Source organism: Lithobates pipiens, unplaced genomic scaffold (genome assembly GCF_037356315.1).
Source record: "Lithobates pipiens isolate NorthernLeopardFrog02 unplaced genomic scaffold, aLitPip1_a1.2 Scaffold_10, whole genome shotgun sequence".
Lineage (NCBI taxonomy): Eukaryota > Metazoa > Chordata > Amphibia > Anura > Ranidae > Lithobates > Lithobates pipiens.
This window is the reverse complement of record NW_027507686.1, coordinates 92,919,679-92,940,341: the sequence shown is the minus strand read 5'-3', so window position 1 is coordinate 92,940,341 and position 20,663 is coordinate 92,919,679. Positions and strand designations below refer to the sequence as shown.

The window sequence follows — 20,663 nt, the reverse complement described above, 5'->3', positions numbered from 1 at the left end:
GAGTGAGCCTTTTCATTCAAACATACACGCCCACTCGTAGCCATCCCCATTTGCCTTCCATCCAATAGATTTCGCCAAGAGGTAATCCTTCATGTGTGCCCATTCTTCTTTTTTTTTTTTTTTTATGTTTATTTGGTTTTACACATAAAAGGTTACAAAACAGAGCTGCGCAGTAAATAAGTTTACAGATACAGGTACCTGCGTAGTAAACAGGAAACAGTAGACTGCATGCAATCCATGGGTTTCGTGATGAACGGACCTGAACGGGTCCCAGTAACCTATACGATCTAAGTATATCAGCTAAATAGTTACATTCAGTAGCCCTAGGGTAAATGCCCTCAAAAGTGGGGAAAGAACAGGGTGACTTAAGGTCCTGATGAGAAATGCACCGCTTAGGGTCCAGTATGTCAAGGTGGCCTAAAGTCCTCAGGATCTCCACGGGAAAGTAGTTTGAGTCTACCCAGAGATCCAGCAAGGTCGCTTTGGAGATACCAAGCCGTGAAATGAAATGGTTGCATGGCCACCTGGATGTCGGAGTGAGTTAACGTAGCCTCCATATATTTGCGCCACCGCGCAAAGAAACGTTGTGTAGGTCTAGGATTCCTGGTGATGGTATCCAATCTTTCCATGTAGAAAAGCGATTCGATGGCCTTTTGCATCGCTGGTAATGTAGGCGGAGTCTTGGAGATCCAAGATTGCATAATCGTCCTACGAGCAACAAGAAGGGCTAGCTGTGCCCAGTGAGAAACTGAGGACCGAATTCCGTTTCCCGTCGGGGGAGTTTGAGGTGCGTAACCAAATACACAAAGCATAATATCCTTCGGAATCCGTTGTTTAGAAACAGAGCCAACATAAGTAGTTACTGCGTCCCAGTATCTTTCTATGGCAGGGCATTCCCACAGTCGATGGATTAAAGTGGGGTGAGGCGTAGAGCACCATGGGCATATTTTCAGGTTCACATTATTTTTATCGACGTAGACGGGGTAGTAGGCTCTGTGAATTATCCTAAATTTTGTTTCACGCCATGCTTCGGAAAGTGTGAGTTTACGTATTTGCCGGTAGCCATCCATAATTTTATCAGGGAGAGATTCATCTCTTAGGAGGGTCGCCCATTTCTGGAAAGGCGTGAGACTGTATTTGACTGGTGCTGAATGAGGTAAGAATAGAGGTTGGTAATTGTAGTCTCCTGAATTCAGTACAGTGTCGTTGAAAGGCTGCTGGAAAGGGTACGTCTGGGGACCGCATTGCGAGCTTAAGTAATCGGTCAGCTGGCCATAGTAGAAAACATGGGTCGGTAATAGTGAGAATTCCTGAGATAAGGCTTCAAATGATTTAAACTTGCGATGGCCAGCTTGATATAAAGCTTTCGTGGACTTGAGACCTTTCAGTTTCCATTACGAATAGATTGCATGCAGAGTGGACGGGATACACATGGGGTTCCCTTGGATAGGTAGATGACTCAAGATGGTGGCCGGTAGGCCTAATAGTTTGCGGATTTCTCTCCATGCAATGTTGGTGTCTGATAAGCAAATTAGATTTTAGATGGGTTGGCAGTGTATGCAGGTTGGAGTGAAGGATTGCTGCCAGTGAGTATGGGGAAGCCATAGCCCCTTCCAGATGGACATTACTGTATCTAGAGTTGCCCGAAAGCCTGTCCAGACCTTGTCTTAATAAACATGCAAGATTATAAAAACGAATGTTGGGCACACCAGCACCTCCCTCGGTCTTCGGGAGGCATAATTTAGGTAGAGCTATGCATGCTCTCTTACGTGACCATAGAAAGGCCGATAGTGCCTTGTATAACTTCTGGATATCTGCGTGTTTCAGCAGGAGGGGTATGGTCTGCATGGGGTACAATAGTCTGGCAAAGGATATCATTTTAAATAAATGGCATCTCCCGAAGAGCGAAACAGGCAGGGCCGCCCATAGGTCTAATTCCTGTATGATCGTAGACAAAAGCGGGGGATAGTTAAGCCCATATAATGAGGCCGGTTCACGACCTATGTGAACTCCTAGGTATGTGATATGGCGTTTGGCTATTGCAAATGGGGACTGGTGTGTCCATTTGTGAGCCAATCTGGGATTTAAGGATAAAATCTCACTTTTGTCAAAGTTAATTCGGAAACCCGAGCAGCTTTGAAAGGTTTCAAAGATTTTCTTTAACTTCGCAAAGTCGGAGATGGGGTCAGTGGTAAACGGCAAGATATCGTCCGCACACAACGCGGAGCGCAGCGTCTGCGGTGCTATTGGTAAGCCACTGATCCCATCCCGTGAATTAAGTAGCCTGGAGAGGGGTTCAATTGCCAGGTTAAATAATAAGGGCGATGGTGGGCACCCCTGCCTAGTACCTTTAGTTAGGGGTATTGAGTCTGACATGAAATCAGGGGTGACCAGGCGAGCTGTGGGAGGCATGTACATCTGTTGGATAAATTGCATAAAGGGGCCTTGAAAACCAAACCGTGTTAATACTCTAAATAACCAAGGTAAACTCGCATTATCGAAGGCTTTTTCTGCGTCCAGGGATATTATTGCTACATCTTGAGTGGGATGCGTTTTGGCATAGTGTAGGGCCAGGAGGACTTTACGTATATTAAGGGTAGCCGAGCGGCCAGTGACAAAGCCTGACTGGGCGGGGTGGAGTAAGGAGAGGAGTATCGTGGCCAATCTAGCAGCAATTATTTTAGATAAAATTTTAGAGTCTACATTTATCAGAGAAATGGGGCGATAGGATCCTGGCGCAGTGGGGTCCTTACCTATCTTTGAAATAAGTGTTATGAAGGCCTGTGTACCTGTGGGCATATAAGGCCCTCCCTGCCACATGCCTGCATAAACAAGTTGAAGAGTGTCTGGTATATAATCTCTGGTAGATTTATAGAATTCCGCGGAATAGCCATCCGGCCCTGGCGCTTTGGCTGTGGACAATAACGAGATAGTTCGTTTAACCTCCTCCAGGGTAATGGGGGCATTAAGCAGTGCGAGGTGGTCTTCCTGTAATGTTGGTAGGCGCATCGTAGACAAAAAGGTGTCCACTGTATTCATGTCAGTGGGGTCAGCTTTGTATAAGGTTGTATAAAAATTGGTGAGAATAGCATTGATTCTATCTTTGGCTGAGGTCACGGAGCCATCCGAGTCCCTCATGGAATGAATGCAAATGGGTCGTCTAGGCCCAGCGCACAATTTCACCAGTAGTTTGCCCGCTTTGTTTCCGAATCTGTGGAAGTATATCTTAGAATAGGCTAGTTGGGCCGTTTCTTGTTGTTCCGCCCAGAGGTCGAATGCCCTCTTAGCTCGAGTCCAGCTTTGAATATTCTCCGGGGTACGGCTCATAAGCAGGCGCTCGTGAGCCGTACGAAGCGCTTTGCTGGTATCATTATATTGGCTCCTATTTGTGTTTTTTTTAGTTTGTGTAGTATAGGATATTATCTTGCCCCTCAGAAAGGCTTTACCTGTTTCCCAAAACAAGTTAGGATCAGAGATATGTTCACTATTGGTGGTGGCATAGTCAGTCCAGGCAGTCCGAAGCATGTCTTGGAAGTCAGGGTTGTCAGCTAGGTAAGAAGGAAACCTCCACATTTTTGGTGTGCACGGGGTCATCTGTCGCAATAGATGCACCACTATAGGGCTGTGATCTGATATCCTGGCATCTAATATTTCTGAGTCGAATATGGAAGGTGTCATGGAGGGGGAGGCAAAGTAGTCTATACGTGAGAAAGATTGGTGTGGTGGAGAGAAAAAGGTGTATTCCTTAGCTGGTCGGGTGTTGTAGTCTCCACACATCAGTGAAATGTATGGAGGACAGGGCCTGGGCTAATTTGAGTGGGTTTGGGTGTTGCGATAACCGAGGGAGTCACGCAACGAGAGCTAGTCATTGAACGGTCCATTATGACGAACATAACAGAGTTAAAATCCCCCCCCCCCCCAACCAGGTGCCTAGATTCAGGGGCGGCTAGTATCCATTGGATTACATCCTGGAAGAAGGGTGTACCCGGCGAGTTAGGGGCGTAGATGTTAGTGATGGCCATGGGGACAGAGTCTATCATCCTCTTCATAGTCACCTTACGGCCCTCAGTGTCTGCTCTAACAGATGTCACTTCATATTGCAGGTTTTTATGTAGTAGTATGGCAACACCAGCCTTGCGCCCAACTGCTGGCGAGCCATATACCGCACCTACCCTGCTCGGAGGCGTTTCAAGTGTCTCAGACCAGCCATTCGTTTACACAGTGATCTAAGCCCCTTGACATTCCAAGAGATAACATTTAAGTTATGCGCACTACCTGCGGATGCCATGTAAGAGTTAGATAGAAGATAACCATAGTGGGTGGTTCAGGAGCAACCCTGCTGTGCTCCAGTGTCCCCACGTATAAGTGTCTCCTCATAGAGACTTCAATCCCCAAGGGTGCTACAACTATACTAAATATCCGTACCTGGTATACGATCGTATGAGCAAAAGATCTTAGCAAAAATATAAAACACAACGTGTAAAATAACATATCAACAAATAGGGACTTTCCTTTTTTCCACACGAGGCACAACCTTCAATCTCGACTCATCAGCCCTGTCTCGCTCCTCCCCTGATGGCTGTTAGAGGGCCAGAGGGGGAGGTATAGAAAATAACAGAGAAGAAACAAATATATGTGGCAACGGGTAAGGCCCAGTATCCCAGCGAGGCGATATTAACGGATCCGGTGGGGGGGATAAAAAGTAGTAACCCTGGCTCCGGATAGGCCCTACGCTCACATGGTGAACATCCACTTGTGCTAGGGAAATATATAGGGTAAATGAGCCGAGTTGAAAGCTGTAGCCCCTAGATTCATAACATCATAAAGCAAAGAACCAGGGAGAAAACATCCTGCAATAATAGGAACTACATAGGTTATCAAAAGGGGGCAGGTCTTCCAGTCCAGAACATGGTAGTAGAGGTAATCTGCCAGCGATCAGCAGAGCCCTTTATTAGGCCATCTGGCCCCAGAAGAGGGAGAACCAAGATAAAAGAAAACCCTTTCCCCCTTACTTTCCGTCAAACTATAGAAAGGTAGGTGCACCAAAGATTGTCAGCGGTGTCTTGAACGGTCATCCTTAGGCGTGACTCTGATGCGTTTATATGGAGGGTTTGTGGGACTGCGTTGATGTTTAGGAGGCACAGCTGTTTTGTTCGCAGATTGGGAAGATAAGTCAGCCATGGCAGAGTGGTCCATGTCTGTGCTCATGGATTCAACATACCTTTCCGCTTCCTCAGGCGTGGTGAAGGTAAATTGGTCTCCTTCGTTTGTTTGGAGTCGTAGCGTAGCCGGATAGGACAAGGAGAATTTGATGTGGTTATTGTAGAGGGTTGTACACACCGGAGAGAAGGCCTTGCGTCGGTTCATCACCTCCACGGAGTAATCAGCAAACAGCAACAATTTAGCCCCATCGATCGTCAAGGAGCGGGAGCTGCGGAACTTTTGCATGATGGCCGTTTTATCAGCATAGTTCAAGTACTTGACTATAACATGGCGAGGCTTGGAGCGTGATTCGGATGGTTGTCCGATACGGTGAGCCCGATTCGACCGTGCATGGTATGCGGAGGCCCAGTTGTTTAGGGATTATTTTGGCGCAGAGCGTGGATAGCTGGGCAGAGGTAACCGATTCCGGGAGACCAATAATGCGTAGATTGTTCCTCCTCGACCGATTTTCCAAATCGTCGAGTTTCTCCCAAATCTTTGTGTGTGTTAAGAACCCTAGCGATCTTAACAGATGCGCCTGCAGTTTCATCCTCAAGCGCTGAGATACGTTCCTCCGTATGTTGCAGCCTCTGTGCCTGGGCCCGTACTTCTAAATGGAACTACTCCAGCCCGCTGCGTCTACAGTAGCCGCGAGTGTGGGACCCAGCAAAAGAACCACAACTTGTGCTATTCCCTCAGGGGATGCAGGGTCAGCCTGGGTAGGCGCTGCTTGAGCCGGGGGTCCCGGAGGCAGCGAGTCCCACTCCTGTAAGAGAAGCGCGGCCGCCATGTTGGCCGCGTGTGTCTCTCCTGTGGGAGGGATGCCCGCCGAAGCCGCTTTAGCGTACGATCGCTCTACGAAGCGATCCATGATGTCTCACCCATCTGCTAGAGGTAGTGTGGGTTCTCCCCAAGGCCTGAGCCGGTGTTCTAGGCAGGATTTGTGAGGAAGGACGCGGGAGTTGAGGGCGATCACCTCCTCCTCATGTGGCGCCGGAACCGGAAGTATGTGCCCATTCTTCAGGAAGCATGCTGTATTGTCCACTATGATCAGTGTGTCTATTAACGATGAGCCATCTAGCTAGCTCTTATTCCCTTTGAAGCCTGCAATCACACATATCACAGCAGGTGGGTCTGAGCCAAGCTATTCTTCTGATTACAAAGCTTTCATGTGCTTCATTCAACTGAGGCTAAGTGGCTATCTCAATTGTGAACAAATACCAGAAGTATTATATGAATTCAATCCAACACTGTCCGACCAATGGGTTTGCGAACTGATTTCATCGAGCTACAAGATGGAGTTCTTCTCTTGGCCGCCAAACAGATTTTTTTTTCCCCTCCAGCATACCCTTACTCCCGGCTCGCCGGGAGGCCCTGTTTATGGCAGTAAGGGACCTGCTAAGCCGTGGGGTGATAGTGCCTGTTCCAGAATGGGAAAGGTTTCAGGGATTCTACTGCAATCTGTAGTCCCCAAAAAGGAAGGGGTACGTCCAATCCTGGACCTAAAAGGCCTCAATTGCTTTGTGAAAGTACAGAGGTCCAGAATGGAATCAGTTCGCTCCGTAGTCACTGCACTCCATCAGGGGGACTCCCTGGCGTCTATGGACATCCAGAACGCGTACTTGCATATACCCATATGCCTCAGGCATCAGAGATTTCTGCGATTTGCAGTAGGGTTAGACCACTACCAGTTTGGGGCTCTCCCCTTTGGCCTGGCTTCAGCACCCTGAGTCTTTACTAAAGTATTGGCTCCAATTTTGCCATTACGACAACGCGAGATCGCAATCATGAGTTACCTAGATGATCTCCTTCTGAGAGCAGCTTTCGCCTCAGAATTAAGGGAGGATGTGGCAATCGCCATGCAAACTCTACAGGAATTTGAGTGGGTGATGAACCTCAAAAAGTCGGTACTAGTGCCGACTCAGCGCCTGGAGTACCTATGCTTACTGCTGGACTCTGTGGAAGCGAGAGTGTTTCTCCCTTCAGACAAACTGCAGACTCTCAGAGCCACGGTGAACTTGTTGAGGAACCGCAGGTGGTAATCTCGTTTCTGCATGTGAGTTCTGGGTCTCATGGTAGCCTCCGTTGAAGCGGAAACCGTATGCCCAATTTCACACCAGAGTCTTGCAGAAGGACATACTGTCCAAATGGGACAAATCTCCATTATCCGTGGATCGGCAGATTCGGGTGAGCCAGTTAGTCAGACTCTCTTCTCGGGTGGCTTCGGTCCGGGAAATCGCTCCTACCTCTTCATTAGACATTGATCCCAACGGATGCCAGCCTGAACAGCTGGGGTGGGGTGCTTGGAGTACAATCGACCCAGGGCCTCTGAGGGAGGAATCCCAGTTAACGATCAATGTGCTCGAGCAATCGGGCTATGCCTCTCCACATGGTCGATGAGACTACAAGGGCGTCCGATCAGAATGCAGTCAGACAACGCCACGGCGGTGGCATATGTCAACCATCAAGGAGGAACAAGAAGCTTGGCTGCAGCATGGGAAGTTGCTCCCATCCTTCGGTGAGCAGAGGGACACTTACTGGCCCTGTCGGCAATATACATCCCTGGAGTGGAAAACTGGCAGACGGACTATCTAAGTGACCAGATGCTGGACCCAGGAGACTGGTCACTGCATCAGGAGTTGTTCAGGACTTTTTGGTTTCTTTGCCTGCAGTGGGGCACACCAGATGTGCATCTTCTGGGCTCTCGGCTCAATCAATAGGTGCGGAGGTTCGTATCCAGGAAAAGTGATCCTTGGGCAGACGCATTGGTAGCTCAGTACCGGCTGATTTACTCCTTCCCTCCACTCAAACTGTTACCACGTCTGTTCCACAGAGTGGAGGCCGATGGGATTCCAGTAATACTGATTGCCCCAGATTAGCCTCGGCATCCTTGGTACGCCAACCTAGTACGTCTGGTGGCGGATGCTCCTTGGCAGTTGCCGATTCGAGAAGACCTTCTGTCCCAAGGTCCGATGCTCCATCCTGCTTTACCGTTGCTAGAAGCTTTATACAGGGGTTAACGTGGCTTAATCCGGTTAGAGCACCCTTGGGACTTGAATTTAGTTCTGTCGGCATTACAGAAACCGCCTTTTGAGCCGATACGACATATTCCCTTGGTCCTATTGGCATGGAAGCTAGTTTTCTCTTATATTCACCGACCGACACAGCTCCTCTCTGTAATAAGAGTTGTTTGCCTAGTATTCTCCTAGTGATAAGGCTAAGTTGTAACACAACACTCAGAACTTGGTTCCGCCCAGGGGGGCGGTCCCTCAGGCTACAACCCCTCCCGTCTGCAGACAGACCTCCGTTTTATTTTTCCTAGTAAAGGAGAAGGACCTAGGAACCCTGCGGGCTCATCGGTCCGTGCTTTTTTAGGCAGAAGCTTGGTTTTTTGCGCATGATAAATGATCCTGTGATCAACTATCAACAGCCGGTTGGGTGACAGGCCGGATACTCTTATCCTTGTAGTCTCCCCAGTCCGGCCATCGAGCGTGTGTAGGTCGCAGCTATGGCTCGGCAGGCCACGACGAAAGCAGCTCCAGAGGTGGCCGGTGAGCTTTTATGCTCCGGGGTGTACATATGACCGGGCTACTGATGTCTGCGTAACAGTATGCTGAGGCCAGTAGCTACCTTTGTACTGATCAGTGAGTAGATCTACAATGCAATGTCTCCCAGCTCTTCAGGACTGGTAAGTACACCTCTCCCTGCCCTGGTGGGGCTGAGAAGCTGAGTATTCCCTGGGAGGTCGATTCGGGGGTCCCTCCCCTCCCTCTCTGGGGGGATGCTGCATGTGGTGCTGAGCAGTGTATGTGTAAGATCCCTGAGGGCTCTCACCTGGGATAGGGGGCTGGCTGGCTGGTGGTGTCCTCGATCCTGTGAGGGTCTGCTGTGTTTTTCGGTGCAGCGCTGTGACTCTGGCACATTCTGTCTTCTGATACCTCATGGAGCTGGCCGTCGGCCATTTTAGGTGTGGGTGAGGGCAGCATGTCCTTCTGGGCTTCAGTTGGCCATTTTCCCAGTGCTCTCCTATTCAGGACACTGGTGGCCATTTCCTTGGAGCCTGAACACGTTTTTCAGCGTTCTCTAGCAGAATCTTGCATGTGCTCACAGCCATTTCCCTAAGTTTCCTGGACGCTGGGCGGCCATTTTATTGAAGCCTGAGCACATTTTTTCAGATCGTTTAGCGCTCACTCTGACGGCTGCCACCGACACAGCTTTTGTTTCCTCTGCACCTGGGAGCACTCAGGGTCTATAGGCACTGCTTGTGAACAGCGCAGAACTCCTCAGGGTAGTGAGTCTGGCGGGTAAAAGACCCTCAGTCAGCGGCAGCAAGGAGGTTGGGGCTGTCACTGTCCTAAGTCCCCTTCGGGTGGCAGACAGGGTAGGGTCAGCATGGCTTCAGAAACTGGTTTCTTCCCCCGAACTCCAGGCAATTGCAACCGGGTCACCTGCGGACTGCGCAGTACCCATGGACACCCTGACGGCGGTCCTCAATTCATTAGTTGCCAAGATGGAGGCGGCGGTGCATGAGAAGAAAGGTGGTAAAAAGCGGCCCCTCGTCCTCTGGGGAGAGCTCTGACGTAGACTCTGGTCCTGCTGAGGCTGGTGAACCCTGCTCTGTCTTGTCAGACGACGCTGACCAGGACCGTTCGGACAGTGAGGATGAGTCCCTGTCTGGGTCTAGGCGCGACAAAGCGCTTGTTGGAGCACTTATCACAGTTGTGCATGATACCTTGAAGATTCAGGAGCCAGCGGATCCCTCTGCTGATGTACCGGTCCATTTTGGGTCCCGCAAGCCAGCACGTTCACCTAAGGTGTTCCTGTATCTGACTTATTTTGACAAGTTAATTTACAAGGAATGGGGTCGACCGCAATGGACCTTTTCGGTCTCCAAATACATGGCGGTGCATTACCCCTTTGAGGAAAGCCTTCTCAAAAAATGGTCGGCTCCTCCGGTCGTGGACCCCCCAGTATCCAGGTTAAATAAAGTAACCACGATCCTGGTTGAGGGGACCCCTGTGTTCAAGGATCCCACTGACAGGAAGGCCGAGGCAGTGGCTCATTCCTTGTTTACGGTTGTGGGGTCAGCCGTGCGACCTGTACTGGCATCCGCATTTGTGTCGCAGACACTGAGTGGGCAAAACTTTTGCAAAGCGAATTGGGAGAGCAACAGGCTTCCCCTGTCTGCGTGGAACTGGCAGACCAACTAGTGCAAGGCCTTAAGTACGTCTCTGACGCGGCCCTGGATACTCTCCCTCTGCTATCCAGGGCTTCAGTGTCAGCTGTGGTGCTGAGGCACCTAATTTGGCTAAAATGCTGGTCTGCTGACCAGGCATCCAAGAAAGCCCTGATGCCTCTTCCCTTCCTTGGCGACCGGCTCTTTGGAGCTTCGTTAGATGACATTAAAAATACCACAAGGTGTAAGAGTTCCTTACTCTCACAGGCCAGGAAAGCTAAGGAGCTACGTCGTAGGCAAGGGCCCTCTTTTTCCGCTCACAAGCGGCTTTTTTGTCTGCCCGGAGCTTCGGCAAAACGTCCCCAGCCCGACAGGATGCCCACGGACGGTCAAAAAAGTCCCCGGAACTGCAAGCCTGCGAATAAAACTGATGCCGCATGAAGGTTTTTCCCCACCCATTTCTCGGGTGGGGGGTCGCCTTCGGGAGTATGCAGCCCGGTGGTCCTCCCGGTTATCCGACCAATGGGTCTGCGATCTGATTTCCACAGGCTACAAGATAGTTTCTCTCTTGGCTGCAAAACAGAGTCTTCCCCTCCAGCATACCCGTATTCCGGTGTCGCCGGGAGGCCCTATTGGGGGCGGTGAGGAATTTTATGAATCGCGGGGTAATCGGAACGCTTCCAGGGATTCTACTCAAATCTGTTTGTGGTTCCTAAGAAGGAAGGGGTACGTTCAATCTTGGACCTAAAAGCCCTCAATCACTTTGTAAAAGTGCAGAGGTTCAGAATGGAATCGGTTTGCTCAGTAGTCAATGCACTCCATCAGTGGGACTACCTGGCGTCCTTAGACATCCAGGATGCGTACCTGCACAAGTTCCTGCGGTTTGCAGTCGGGAAGCCCACTACCAGTTTGTGGCTCTTCCTTTTGGTCTGGCTTCAGCCCCCGAGTCTTTACCAAGGTATTGGCTCCAGTTCTGGCATTGCTACGGCAATGTGGGGTCGCGATCGTGGGATACCTAGACGATCTCGTCCTGATGGCGCCTTCCGCCTCAGAATTAGAGGAGGATGTGGCGATCACCATGCAGACCCTGCAAGAATTTGGGTGGCTGTTGAACCTAAAAAAAGTCAGTAATTGTACCGACCCAGCGTCTGGAGTACCTAGACTTGCTGCTGGCCTCCAGGGAAGTGAGAGTGTTTCTCCCTTAAGACAAATTGCACGCTCTCAGATGCGCAGTAAAACTGCTTATGCAAGTGGTCATCGCTCTGCTTTTGCATGCGAGTACTGGGACTCATGGTAGCCTCCTTCGAGGCAGTACATTATGCCCAGTTCCACACCAGAGTCCTGCAGTAGGAGATTTTGGCAAAATGGGACAAATCTCAGTTGTCCCTGGATCGACAGATCCAGTTGAGCCAGTCAGTCAGACTCTGATCTGGTGGTTGAGGTCCCCGGTGATTCAGTCCGGAAAATCGTTCCTTCCTCTAAAATGGACGGTGATCACAACGGTCGCCAGTCTATCTGGCTGGGGTCGAGTGATTGGAGTTCAGTTGCCCCAGGGCCTTTGGTCGACGGAAGAATCCAAAGTTGCCGATCAATCTGCTCATATTGAGAGCGATCAGGCTGTGCCTCTCCACATGGTCGATGAGGCTGCAAGGGCATCCGATCAGGATCCAGTCAGACAACGCCACGGCAGTGGCATACGTCAATCACCGAGGGGCAACAAGAAGCTCAGGCGCTGCGCAGGAGCTCGCGCACATACTTACGTGGGCAGAGCGACACGTATCGGCCCTGTCAGCCATTTACATCCTGGGAGTGGAGAATTGGCAGATTAACTATTTGAGTCGACAGAGGCTGGACCCAGGAGAATGGGCATTGCATCCGGAGACATTTGGGTTACCGTGCCTGAGGTGGGGCACGCCAGACGTGGATCTTCTGGCCTCCCGTATCAATTGGAAGGTGCCAAGATTTGTGTCCAGGACAAGAGATCTAGGGCCGACGCATCAGATGCGCTGGTGGCTCCGCGTGATCAGTACCAGCTGATCTACGCCTTTCCTCCACTGAAACTGTTACCATGTCTGCTTCGCAAAGTGGAAGCCGAGGGGATCCCAGTAATATTGGTTGCCCCAGACTGGCCTCAGCGTCCTTTGTACGCAGACCTGGTGCGTCTGGTGGCAGACGCTCCCTGGTGACTGCCGTTGCAAGGGGACCTTCTGTCTCAAGGTCCGATTCTCCATCCTGCTTTACCATCGTTGGCTTTAACGGCATGGCTATTGAGAGCCAGGTGTTGAGGAACCGGGGTCTGCCGGACTCTGTGATTCCAACTATGTTGAGAGCACAGAAAACTTATTTTCGGAAGATATACCGTCGTACCTGGAAGGCCTACATCTACATGTGTGAGGAGAAAGGATGGCATCCACGCTCCTTTTCCATATCCAGGATCCTGCTGTTTCTCCAGCAAGGAGTTGACCAGAGATTGGCATTAAGCACCATCAAAGGGCAAATTTCAGCCTTGGCTGTCTTTTTTTTTTTTTTTTTAACGACCCCTGGCGTCGCACTCCTTAGTGAGTACCTTCGTTCGGGGGTACGGCATGTAGTCCCTCCGGTGCGTCCGTTGCCCCATGGGATTTGAACCTGGTGTTGTCGGTGCTTCAGGAACCGCCGTTTGAAAATATCGGGGAATTTCCCATTGTATTTCTAGTGGCCATCACATCGACCAGGAGGGTTTTGGAACTGGCGGCCTTGTCCTGCAAGTCGCCCTATCTGGTTATCCACAAGGTGGTGTTGCGTCCTCAACCGTCTTTTCTGCCAAAGGTGGTCTTGGCTTTTCATATCAGTGAGGACATTGTATTACCATCTCTGAGCCCTTCATGCTCTTGACGTGGTTAGGGCTCTGAAGGTGTATTTGTCTGCCAAGGCTCCCTTTCAGAAGTCAGACTCACTGTTTGTTTCAGTGGCCGGTCCAAAGAAAGGCATGGCGGTTTCATCGGCCACCATTTCCAGGTGGATCAGACAGATTGTAATACAAGTCTATGCCTTGATGGGGCAGGTGCCCCCCTTTCCGGTCACGGCCCACTCCACAAGGGCAATCGGAACGTCTTGGGCCTTCCGACACCAAGCGTCTGTCGCTCGGGTGTGTAAGGCGGCGACCTGGTCGTCTCTCCATACGTTTACCAAGTTCTACAAGGTAGATGTCAGTGCATCGGCTGATGCCTGTTTTGCCTGCAAAGTTTTGCAGGCGGCCGTATAGTGGCAATTGAATATGCAATATATATTTTTTCCTGTTTTTTTTCGATAAAAACGCAGTACTGTTATGTTAATGCACTGTTGCATTACTTCCGCAGTTTGGTGCGGTCTTTGGTGATCACTCCTGTTGAGGATACCCTGTTTTTTGTGGTGGTTTTCCCACGCACTGCTGTTTTTTTTTGTGGGTATAGTTTCACTAGTTCCCACTTGCCATGGTGGATGAAGTTTTTATGCTGTTTTTCCCACCCCTCGTTTTGCCACTGCTTGGGGACCTCCCATTTGTTCCAGAAACGAGCTGTGTCAGTCTGTGAATATAAAAGAAAATATGATTTTTTTGTACTCACCGTAAAGTCCTTTTCTCTGTAATTCACCGACCAACACAGCTTGTTGTACTGAGGTCTGTCTGCAGACGGAGGGGTTGTAGCCTGAGGGACTGCCCCCTGGGCAGAACTAAGAGTTCTGAGTGTTGTGTTACAACTTTGCCTAGTATTCTCCTAGTGATAAGGCTAACAACCCATTTGTTACAGAGGAGCTGTGTCGGTCGGTGAATTAAAGAGAAAAGGATTTTACGGTGAGTACAAAAAATCCTATTCTGGTAGCCATTTCCTCTGCAGGAAGGGTTTTAGAATTGGCGTCTTTCTTGTAAAGAGCCATATTTAATCATTCACAAGGACAGAGTAGTATTGCTTCCTCATACTAGCTTTTTACCAAAGGTGGTTTCATCTAAACCAGGATATTGTTCTGCCTTCGTTTTTTTCCAGAACCCTGTTCTACGGAAGAATAGTCACTACATTCTCTGGATGTAGTGAGAGCAGTCAAAATCTATTTGTAAGCAACAGCTTAGGTTCGGAAAATGGATGTTTTGTTTGTGTTGCTTGAAAGTTCTAGAAAAGGACAGACAACATTGAAATCTACTATTGATTGCTAAGTGGATTTGGCAAGTAATTAAGCTTATGGTTTGAAGAGGAAAATTCCACTTTTTTCAAATCAAAGCGCACTCCACCAGGGCTGTTAGTGCTTCATGGGCAGTCCATCACTAGGTCTTCATGGCTCAAATCTGCAAGGCCACTACTTTTTCTTCAGTCTATACATTCACCAGATTCTATCAGGTGGATGTGAGAAGGCACAGTGGGCGCAGTGTGCTGTAAGCATCAGTATAGGTCCTCAGGTCTGATTGCACCCTGCTTTTGTTGGTGTCTCCCTCCCCTCCCCTCAGATAGCATTGCTCTCGGTCATCCCACATAGTAATTACTATGGCTTTGTGTCCCGTGATGTACGATAAAGAAAATAGGATTTTTATAACGGCTTACCTGTAAAATCTATTTCTTGGTGTTCCAGGGTCCAGCTCTCTGGACCCTGAAAAAAAAAGAAGCGTTACAGGCAAAACCTCGTTACTGCTGACACGAGGCCCAGGTACCATTCAATTTGGCCTGGAAAAGACACTGAGTGGATCCGGTTGCATGGCTTGCCCCAGCAAAGATTTCTCCAGCGGAGCTCAGCACAGCACATCTTTACTCTTGACCAACACCTTAGACACTGGTGAAAAAACTGAGCTACTCCCAGTAATGGGAGGGGTTATATAGGGAGTGAACTTCCTGTCTTCGGGTGTGCCAGTGTCCATCACCTAAAGGTGGCCTATATAACCCACATAGTAAGTACTATGGCCCTGTGTCCTGTGATGTACTCCAAGAAAAGGGTTTTATAGGTAAGCGTTTATAAAAATCCTATTTTTTGCGTTGGTTTAAAGAATGAACAAACCCTATCTCCTTTTATCACACCCTGTAACTGTATTGCCTCCTTTTTTGCCCATCTAACAAAGTATAAAAAATCCTCTTTCCCTGTTTCAAAAATAATTTGTCTATTAATGAAATCGGAGGTGAATTATAATCCCTTTTATAATGCCTACAAAGATTGTTCCATATTCTAAAGACGTTTCTTGTCAGTGGATTTGTACTATTTGCTAAATCTCAAAATCATGGAATCCAACCCATCCCACCGAAGTCTACCTTACTTTGTGGAAATTCTTTCTCAAAGGTAAACATATGTTGAATTGCCAGCTGCTCTTTTAGTGGCATTGTTCTATTCAGAACCTCCGAATTAGATGTATTCATTTAAAAATTTGATAATAGCCCATATCTCCTTCCTCACTCACATTTGGTAGTGTCAACCTAGGATTAGCAATATAGAAAGGAATATCATCTGCATATGCAGTCACTTACTATATACGCTTTCTCCCCAAATCTGACACCTTTTGATGTCCACACTTTTAAATTGCTGTCAGTAGGGGCATCAGAGTAAGTACAAACAGCATTGGCATAAGGGCACTTCCTTGCCTAGTCCCATTAAATAGTTTGAATGCTGGAGATGAGCTCCCATTTACCCAAATTTTCACTGTTGGGTGATGGTATAGTGCTATAATCCATCGCATCATCCTGCTTCCTATTCCTAAGTATCTTAAAGTTTCAAACATAAATTCCCAGTCTATCCTGTCAAAGGCTTTCTTGGCTTCAGTTGACTGAAGTAGAACTAGGTTCTTTCTCTTTTTAGCTTCATCAATCAGGAATAGTGTCTTAGGCAATCATCTTTTCCCTCCTGTCCAGACACAATTCCCATCTGATCATTGTGGATCCATTTGGACATTAAGGATTTTAATCTGTCAGTTAATGCCTTTTGTGAATATCTTTACGTCAGTATTTAGCAATGATATCGGCCTGTAGGTCGCAAGGGTCATTGGACCTTTCCCCTCTTTTAAAATGAGGGGTTTTGTGATTGAACTAGATGGATTTGTGTCTTTTTTTTTTTCAACCTGACTAACTATGTAACTATGTAAGGGTTAAGTAGGCTAACAGTGACTGTTAGCCTCTTCAATTTCCAAGTGCGTTCAGATATTTACATAGGAAGTAGCAAACTTTAAAACCTGTAATACATAATCAAATATCCATCAGACCCTGGACTTTTCCCCTGCTGCCATGTTTATTGCCTTAACCACTTACGGACCGCTCGCTGATGTTTTACGTCCCTACTTTGAAGAGGAATATCGTTATGGCAGCAGCTAGCTACCATATCCCCGGGTATCCTCTTCAGCGGCGGTCCGCGTTCAGACTAAAGTGGTCTCTTCAGCGGATTCGGTGCAAGATCACTTTTATCAGTGGTGGGAGTGTAGAAATAGAGTTATTACTGTATTAATAACGATATTTCAATAATTCATATTGATGAGGAAAGTTCCAAGAAAATACGTTCAGTTCCTAAAATCCTAAACCATAAATATTGTAATATAATGAAATAACTTCTATTTTTAGATAACATACGGAAACTTTGTGTCTTTGGACAAGGATGTAACTAGGGTTGAAACAACTAATCGATTATGAAATTCATAGATTACTATTTTCATAATCTATTAATCGGCCACTAACATAATGGGGTTAAAAAAAAACTAAAATTAGTTCTTTATAGTAAAAAAAGAGAAAATCGCTACTGTAAATATTACTTTCACTGTCCCATAGTAAAACTTTTAGTTTTTTAAACCCCATTATGTTACTGAACATCTCAGGCCTGGGTCACACCTCTGCTTTTTTGTGCTTTTTGCAGAAACACACTACAGTTCATTTACATGGTTTCCTATGGGACACGTTCACATCCATGATTTTTTTCAGCTGCTGCGTATTTGGAAAAGGCAAGGACTTTCTTTTTAACACAAAACGGTGCCATTTTGTTTTTTTTGGTTCAATATACTTCAATGGAGAAGCTGCAGAAAAGCATGCAATAATGTGTTTTTGCACCAATTTTTTTTTTTAAATCTGCCCAACAACAAATTGGGCAAAAAAAATGCAAATCGCTGCAAAATTACCATATATATATATATATATATATATAATTATTTTTTTTGTGATTAATCGATTACTCAAAACAATAATCGGCCAACTAATCGATTATGAAAGTAATCGATAGTTGCAGCCCTAGTTGTAACCTTATCTCTTACAATGGGGGAGGTGAGACTAATTGATACCACTTGAGAGTTCTACATAGAACTGCTTTCCCAAGAAATGCATATGAAGCTTCAAACAAATCTTTACATAAACATATGTAAAAGTATTTATATATATATATATATATATATATATATATATATATAGACAATCAAAGTGGCAGTTTACAGCGCAATTGGCGAGTACAATGAGAGATGATCTCATATGTAAACATATGAGATCATCTCTCATTTCTGGCTCTCCCTCACACAGACAGCGTGTGAGGGAAGATGAACGGCTGCAGCTGTGAGTAAAAAAAAAAGGAAAATAAAGTGCCACAGTACATGGCAGTGCCATCTGTCCCCAGTGCCACGTATAAGTGTCACGTGTCATCGGTGCCACATAATGCCATCTGTCATCAGTGCCACATAGTGCCATCTGTCATCAGTGTCATCAATGCCACATATTAGTGCCATCTGTCATCAATGCCAAATATTAGTGCCATCTGTCATCAGTGTCATCAATGCCACATATTAGTGCCATCTGTCATCAGTGCCACCTGTCATCAGTGTCACGTGCCATCTGTTATCAGTGTCACGTGTCATCAATGCCAGGTATCAGTGCCATCTGCCATCAGTGCCACCTGTCATCAGGGCCATGTATTAGTGCCACCTATCATCAGTGCCACATCAGTGTCACGTGTAATCAGTGCCACGTATCAGTGTCATCTGTCACCTGTCATCAGTGTCACATGTCATTGTTCTGGTGGTCCAGGGCCTTCAAAAGTGTAATAGGTAGTCAACAAGTTAGATGTGTAATTTTATGCTCCTAAAACACCTGATAGCGCTCCCTGCATGTTGGGCCTCTGTAAGGGGCTAGGCTGTGGAAAAGTCCCCACACATGTGGTATCGTAATAATTATTTTGGGGCATCATTTGTGGTATACACATGCCAAGTGAGAGAAATAACCTATTACAATTTTGTGGAAAAAAAAAAAAAAATTCATTTTGAAAAGAATTGTGGGAAAAAATTACAACATCAAAAAGCTCACGATGCATCTTACTAAATACCTTGAAATGTCTACTTTCAAAAAAGGGGTCATTTGGGGTTTTTTTTTTTTACTTTCCTGGCTTGTTCGGGTCTCAAGAAATGAGATAGGCCATCAGTACATCAGATGTGATCAATTTTGTATGATTTGCACCACAGCTTTTAGACTCTCTAACTTTCACAAAGACCAAATAATATCCACTAATTTGGGTTATTTTACCAAAAATATGTAGCAGTATAAATTGTGGCCAAAATTTATGAAGAAAAATTAATAATTTGCAAAATTTTATCACAGAAACAAAGAAAAATGCCTTTTTTAAATTCAAAATTTTCGGTCTTTTTTCATTTATAGTGCAAAAAATAAAAAACTAAGGTGATTAAATACCACCAAAAGAAAGCTCTATTTGTGGGGAAAAAAAGGACAAAAAATAAATTTGGGTACATTATTGCATGACTGAGTAATTGTCATTCAAAGTGTGAGAGCACAGAAAGCTGAAAATTGGTCTGGGCAGGAGGGGGGTTTAAGTGCCCAGTAGGCAAGTGTTTAATCACCTCCTTCTGTGTAATTTTGGCCTTCTAGCTGTTCCAGCTCCTCTTTAGGCACTATGGGGAGGTCCAGGCCCTGAATGTAATGTTGTATTTAGAGGGTTTTCTTTTGTTCCCCCCATGTAGTCTTCTAACTGTCTCACATAATATAACTTCCTATAATCTGTATGGACGACTTTAGCTATTTCTGGGGATGATTGCACAATTTCACCTTTCTGATCCCTTTTTTTAAGATAAAGGATGCATTTTTCTGTCCCCGCAGGGCTTTTGCTCACCATTTCCCAGGTTTATTACCCCATTGATATTTCGCCTTCAAATGCACGGTTTGTGTCTTGTTCCATAAGAGCTGCTAACGCCTCCCTCTTCCTAGTTATTTCATGCTTTTCTGGGATATCTTTTGGGTCGAGACTGTTGTTCAATATACCCCTTATATATGTCTGCTTTTTCCACAAAGTGGGCGTGGAGGTTTCTGGTGTATCATTAATGGAGAAAAACGCTGATTTAAAAATAGTGATGTGACCTCGTGTGATGTCAGAGTACCTTCTTGCTTATAGATCTGAACAATGGAGCAGAGCTGAAGCAGCATTTTTTTATTTATTTTTTTAATGCAGAACTGCATATATTTTATTTTTATATCTGCTTAGAGTTCAGGCTTTAATAAACATGCCTCTTAGTTTATTACATGTTATACTGTTTTCTGCATACACAAGCTGATTGTCTTTCTCAAACAGGTTCCCCGGAAGGTGTTACTGGATCAGTTAAACCAAAATCTCTCAGATCCATCACTTCCAGAAACCATTATTATTGTGCAGACATTAGACTGGCAGGGTCAGGTAAGAAAAGCTACTTTAAATAATAAGCATTTGGTTAATGTTTTTTGCTTTTTTTTTATTATTTTTTTTTTTTTTTTTATACTAAACACAGCTGAGGAAACTTTTTTTTTTTTTTTTTTTTTTTTTTGAATAATTTAAAAAATATCTTAGTCACGCAGTACAGGACACTGGATTATTGACTATTGGCTGTATGCAGTTACATTCAAGTGATTGGCAAAAAAAAAAAAAAAAGATCATATACCCCCTCCTTCCCATCTATCCCTAATTTTTGCAAATGTCCTTAGGCGATGGACCTTCTCTCTGAGAAACGTATCTCTTTTCTTTTCTTACATCAGGGGACACAGAGCCATAGTAATTACTATGTAGGTTATATCGGACCGACAGGTGCTGGACACTGGCACGCCCCTAAAGGCGTGTACTCCCCTATATAATCCCTCCCATTACTGGTATTCCTCAGTATTTTTGCCAGTGTCTAAGGTGTTGGGCACGAGTAAAGATGTGCTGTGCTGAGCTCCACGGCCAATAATCCTTGATGAGGGCCAGCCATGCTGACCGGATCCATTATGTCTTTCATGGGCTAAATGAATGGTACCCGGGCCTCGTGATCCGTAGAAACGAGGTTTTGCTTGTGAATGCTTCTCTTTGAGAGCTGGGC

The 20,663-nt window shown here is 46.5% G+C and overlaps 1 protein-coding gene across 1 annotated transcript in view; it reads left to right on the top strand.

Moving 5' to 3' along the window:
- Nucleotides 1-20,663, top strand: part of PACS1 (phosphofurin acidic cluster sorting protein 1) — a 654,146-nt gene that overhangs the window by 327,196 nt on the left and 306,287 nt on the right. The window contains exon 12 of the mRNA XM_077450086.1: nt 19,907-20,008. Within this exon, the coding sequence (XP_077306212.1) occupies nt 19,907-20,008 (102 nt within the window). The remainder of the gene's footprint in view (nt 1-19,906; nt 20,009-20,663) is intronic.